At 40.5% G+C, this 6000-nt stretch overlaps 1 protein-coding gene across 2 annotated transcripts in view; it reads right to left on the bottom strand.

The window, feature by feature from the left end:
• Nucleotides 1–553: 553 nt before the first annotated feature.
• Nucleotides 554–6000, bottom strand: part of RHOJ (ras homolog family member J) — a 91226-nt gene continuing 85779 nt past the window's right edge. The window contains exons 5-6 of one of the 2 annotated variants that reach the window (XM_070469449.1): nt 2699–2878; nt 554–2541 (exon numbers count right to left, since the gene is read on the bottom strand). In XM_070469449.1, the coding sequence (XP_070325550.1) occupies nt 2732–2878 (147 nt within the window). In that variant the 3' untranslated portion in view covers nt 554–2541; nt 2699–2731. Of the gene's footprint in view, nt 2879–6000 lie in introns of both variants that reach the window. The other variant, XM_070469448.1, reaches the window with a different exon arrangement.

Raw genomic sequence — 6000 nt, 5'->3', positions numbered from 1 at the left:
CAGGCCTGAGCACTTGTCTCATGCATCCAACCTGGGCTGGTGATCTGTTTCACCCTAGATATACATGTTTCGATGCTGTTCTCTTGAAACATCCCGCCCTCGCCTTCTCCCACAGAGTCCACAAGTCTGTTAAGTTTTATTCAATTTTACGGCATAAAACTTTTTTTTTAAAGAGACATGAACTACCTATTGTCATGAAACAGGGAATACATGATTAATTGGGTGGAATGACATGAACTCTTTTAGGTTGCTTTGTTCTTCATTATTTTATTCAACAATTAGCTCCTAAAACCTCCCAGAGCTTGGGCTCCACACAGACATTGTCTCTCCAGGTTCTGGTTCCAGGTGAGAGAGCGATCTCCCACTATGAACAAGTTAATTTCTGAGGCCCATCAGGGAGGTGATGACCTGGTGAACCATTTGCCTGTTGAGTGCACACATCTGGAAAACTCTCCTTGGCAGAGCAAATACACTGTTCTCAATTTTTCATCCCCATCAGTGAGGAGTGGCTTTTCAGCAAGACGTAACCACACAATAACGTAACAAAACCAGCTAATGGCACTTCATTTATTATAGGGCTAAATGCTCATTATTGTTTGTAAAGGATGAACTCAACGTCTTCAGAGTTACAGTTTATACATGGTTGATTTCCATTTACAAAGAGAGAATGTCCTTGTTTTCTCTAAATGTCAAGCTTTGACTTACAAAACTCCCGTTTTCTTTTAGGTGGGGTGTGTGTATATTCAAGAAAATGTTCAGCAACTAGATGGGAGAGAAGAGAAATAAAACTTGAAATGTAGAAGAAGGGAAAGCACATTTCAAAAATTCCAAACAAACAAAACCCAAAAAACTGAGGGGGTGTCATGGAAGGTCTTCACAGAAAGGACCAATACTGTATGCTTCTTTTTAAATGTGCTTCCTCCAGGAGCAGAAAGAACAAGAAAGACTGGATTTTTCCAACAGGAGTGTGAATCTAGAAATTCTTAAACTAAAATTCGTGTAATTTCATTCTGCAAAGAGGCACTTTGCTTATGCAATTGAAATAAAAATAAAGTGCCTACCTGGGTGTTTCCAGGATAACTGTAAGCAAATAAGACTAATTAGAAGCCTTCACAGTCTCTAATTAAAAGCTAGGAAATAAATCACTCTGAGATACAAGAATCCCTGGATGTTTGGAAGAGTCTCTTCCCCAAGCCTAAAGCCCCTGTTCCATAGAGCACATCATTTTGGAAGCAGGGCATAGGTGGATCCAGAGCTTGGTACTCATGGATATAGACCAAAATACACATTTGGGACAATGAGTACAGGAAATAGGGAGGGGCAGTATTTCAGTACCAGTTATACTTGAAAAATATCCTTTAAAGAGAATGAGAGCTCCCATGGGACAAACTGAGACGCACTTTCAGTTGAAGTGAGAGGAAAAATTGAGGCACTTTGGCTTAACCTTTGGGGACTTTTAAACACAACTTTTTTACATCCCATGATCAGTTGCTTCTTTGGAATCAAGTTATTATTGGGCATGGGAGACAGTGTGAAATGAAGAGAGGAAATAGGCATACAGTGGGGAAGGGAGGGAGCAGGAAATCTCACTTTAATGAATAATAATTTTTTATAAGATAGGTCTGCCATATTCTCTTCCTAATCAGTTTGATTGAAAAGCAGAAATCCTACTTTCTTAAAAGCACAGTTCATTTGTAATTTTGAAGAGCCAACTCATTAGGAAAGACCCTGATGCTGGGAAAGATTAAAGGCAAGAGGAGAAGGGGGAGACAGAGGATGCAATGGTTGAATGGCATCACTGACTCAATGGACATGAGTTTGAGGAAACTCTGGGAGATAGTGAAGGACAGTGAAGTCTGGTGTGCTGCAGTCCATAGGGTTGCAAAGAGTCAGACCTGACTTAGCGACTAAACAACAACAATGACAATATAATGTGGAAAAAATAAAGTGACCAATCAACGTAAGCATTTCTGGGAGGTGAATCTTAGGCAATAAATGTGGACCTGCAACAATTCAGATGGTGCTTCTTTCATTTGGGTTCAGAAATTACGGCTTCGTATATTTCCAAAAGTTTCAACATTTCCTTGTATCTTCTTACAGTCAGGCATTCAGAGGTACATGTTGGTTTTAATAGCTTTGGTAGAAACATGCTGAAAATAGGAATGAACATAAAAACCTTTTTCTTTAAGATAGTTTGGTGTGGTTTTATAAGGCCTGAGTAAACTGGTATATTAGTAAATTTCTTAAAATAATACAAATTAATATAAGACACATAGTAGAACAGCAGATTCAAGAAAAAAAAAGGTTAGTGTCATATTCTCATGTTTTGTAAAAGACATCACGTAAGGCCACCAATACAAGAACCAAGTTCTTTTTTTTTTTCAGTTTTCCTGTGATGATTTCCTATCAGTTTCATGTTCTTGGAGGGGATGATGGAAAACTCAAGATGGCCTTGATTTTGTTTCCCACGTGGTCAGCAGTGGCACTGGCTGGGATCTGGGCTCAGCATTCTCGTGGAGTGTGCAATGTGGATGCTTCTGGCTGGGAGGGAGGAAGTGGCAGTTGGCTGATAGTGTGCTGTGCTTGGGAGGGCTCACAGGGCGGAGGGGCAAGCCTCTGTCTGGGTCAGGGACTTCCTCTCTGGTCATGCCCTCCTTTTGGCTTGAGCTGGGTCACAGAGATTGGCTGCCATTCTTACCCTCTGTGGGGTGGCGGTGGGTCTCCAGCCACCTCAGATAATGGAACAGCAGCTGAGACACTGGGAGCAGTGTTTCTTCTTTTTCTTGGGATGGAAAATGGTGAGGATTGCTTCATCAAAAACTGCTTTGAGACCTTTCTGGGTCAGGGCCGAGCATTCCAGGTAGCACTGTGCTCCAATCTAAAACACAAAGAGAGGCGTGAGAGGAGAGAGAGCGAGGCACAGTGGTGTCTGCCCTCTGCCCAGCCAGGAGCCACCACTGCGTGTCTCGCACGCAGCCCGGGGATGGTTGGGATCACTTTTCCTTCTGCGTTTCAACTTGCATCTGCTTTTCTTTTTGGTGTTTTTATATATTTTGCTTTCTGATATTAACATTAAATCACTATGGATTGCTTCTGAAAAAAACAAATTTATTCATAAGTATAAGAACATAAAACATAAAAATTAAGAGAGGATTCAAAACCAGTGATATAGTTGAATTATTTTTTTTGTGAACTACAGGGTAGGTGATGCTGTTTTTGGTGCCTTCTCATTTGTATGCAGAACATGTGAATGTGGTACAAGTGAAATGAATTCCCTTCTGTGCATAGTAGGGCAGGGTGTCAACTTGCTTAATAAAGCTCATAGAAAGAGAGTGGTTTTATAGAGAGTGATATGGCTTTAGAGGTCATTTTTGATTAAAATGCACTTCTGACAAGGTGTCTCTCAGCAAAGTAATATCTGATTGGTTATATTATTCAGTTTTAAGATACATTAAAAGGCATATGTTAAGCAGTTAAAAAACTCCCAAAACACATAAAAATAAAGGTCATAAAATATATCTACTGACACAGATATCCTCTTTGTCAATATACAGTCTACATGTATTTAAATGACAAAATATCTTGTGCTTGCCTAGGGCTTTATTTCAAAGCTTTTGATGATTTCATATTATGACATATTGGATAATCACAGATCCCTATGAGAAATATAAAAATTCAGGCCAGAGTTACAGATTCTCATTTTTAAAAAATTGCAGGTAGAGCAGTCCATGTTTGGCAGTCAACTTCATGAGATAATTCATGCGAGCAAGACCTGGGGTTTTAATTGCTCCCCAGCTCAGTATGAGCTAACAATTTGATGTGGACTTTTTAATATTAAGGACATCTGGAAAAATGCGTTTATTATATGCTTCACATTATAAGAATAACTTAAAAATTAAAGTGTATTCAGGAGAGGGTGGATGGATGGAGAGCTCCTGGAAACCAACAGATAAATGACTAAAACAGGGTAGCAAAACCACATGTTGATTAGGGCCAGTAGCTCAGGTAACTGAGTAAAGTAGGGCTGGTACCAGACAACAGGGAGAGGTAGAGACTGCGGCGTCCTGTGGGTGCACACCCCTCTAAAGCTGGCAGTCTACTTGGCTTTGGACCACTGTTGTCATGAAGGAATGTTGGTTCATTCTTGGCATCTCTGTGTTTTTGAAGAGGATGTGGGCATTTGGATTTTAATTAATATTTACCCATTAAAAAATACTCTATTGGCCAAGCAAGACACTAATGTGGGGTGCCTTGGGCAGCAACCCGCCAATCTGTATTGCTTAAGAAGACCCCACTAGAAAGTGAACGAGCTAGACCTGGAATCTGGGTCATGTTCTTTCCCTGGTCCATGATGGAAATTCTGACCCTCATCACTCAACTCTGGTCAAGCTGGCAATGAAATGAGGCTGCCCACTTGTTTGAAAGTCCACAGATAAGAAAACTAAGCGTGAGGTAAAATTGTTCTGGTGGGGTCCAGATATGCACTTTTCCCCTACATGGTTATTGGTTACTGTATGAGCCAAAAAATTTCCCAAAGGAAGCATGTTACATATTGAAAACTTATTTTATAGTTTTGCTTTGACCATGGTCTGGATTAGAAAATAGCTTTTTTATATAATTAAAAACAATTGAATATGAGAGGGATAGTGAAGTGAAAGTCACTCAGTCGTGTCTGACTCTTTGCAACCCCATGTACTATACAGTCCATGGAATTCTCCAGGCCAGAATACTGGAGTGGGTAGTCTTTCCTTTCTCCAGGGGATCTTCCCAACCCAGGGATTGAATGCAGGTCTCCCACATTTCAGGCAGATTGTTTACCAGCTGAGCCACAAGAGAAGCGAGGGATAAGGATTAGAAAAATTTTTCCTAATAATGTCCTGAAATGTCATCTCTTACAGTTTGCGATTGTATTCAGGACTCAATATTAACACATGTGAAAAGCACACTAATTTAATGAATGTGTCTACTGAATGAGTGGCTGTAATGTACTGGCTCTTGTCAGTCATCCTGAAAAAAACACCCAGAACATGCCGTGGGACTGTTGTATCTAGAATACCTCCCTGCTAAGATCACAAGCCTCAACTGACTCTGGAAATTACAGGACAGCTGGACGGAGCTGGGTTCGCACATGGAATTCTGGACCATCTGGTCCTGCAAGATGGGAGAGTGCACATTTTCTCCTTCTCTTGTCTCTCCCCCGCCCCCGCCACAGTGCTGCTGACAACCTATCAGAGTTTGCCTTTTGATGGAGCACGAGGAGTCCAAACTAGTCTTTTCCAATTCAGACATTTCTGAAGATAATCAAACAGTAGATCAAGGCATTATTGTGTAACTGGGTTAATATAGGATTATTTTGTACTGATAGTTACAGGAAAAGCAGCAAACAGATTTTGCGTGTGATTTGGGAAATATGTGTGAGAATCAGAACCCAGTTGTGAGGTTAGTATTGCTAACCAAGGATCAGGTGCTCTAATGGTCAGAGGAAAGAATCCATCCTGATGCAGGTAAGACTTATTCCCTATAACACAGTCATGTTATAGGGACTGCTAGAAAAAAACTGTGTGCCCTCCAAGATGCAAAATGCAAAACCATCCCAAGGAAATACAGCCTCTTTTATAGCAGCAACTTCATCTGCCTCTTGGAGCAGAGTGACCTACACTGTCAAATATTTAGAATCCATCTGCAAGTGCTCAGGATTCACAGATCTTTGTTTAGATATACATGTTAGCAATCTGGGACATGCTTTACCAAAATGATGTGTTTTCAGGAACAAAATAGACACTGAGGAATGTAAACTGAGAGAACATTTTCCTGATAACTTTATAATAGCTGTAACTTAATGTTTCAGAAGCTGGGAAATTTATCGGAGGTATACAGAACATAAAAGAGTCTGACAAGAAGAAAAAAAACAGGCAAACAAACTCACAGTGACCAATCAAGTGAAAGAAAACCAAGTGTTTCTTCCAGGTGGTCCTTGTGGAGGTGGGACGTGTTCTAGAA

Source organism: Odocoileus virginianus, chromosome 6 (genome assembly GCF_023699985.2).
Source record: "Odocoileus virginianus isolate 20LAN1187 ecotype Illinois chromosome 6, Ovbor_1.2, whole genome shotgun sequence".
Classification (NCBI taxonomy): domain Eukaryota; kingdom Metazoa; phylum Chordata; class Mammalia; order Artiodactyla; family Cervidae; genus Odocoileus; species Odocoileus virginianus.
Note: the sequence above shows the minus strand (reverse complement) of the source record. Positions and strands in the feature narration are given on the sequence as shown.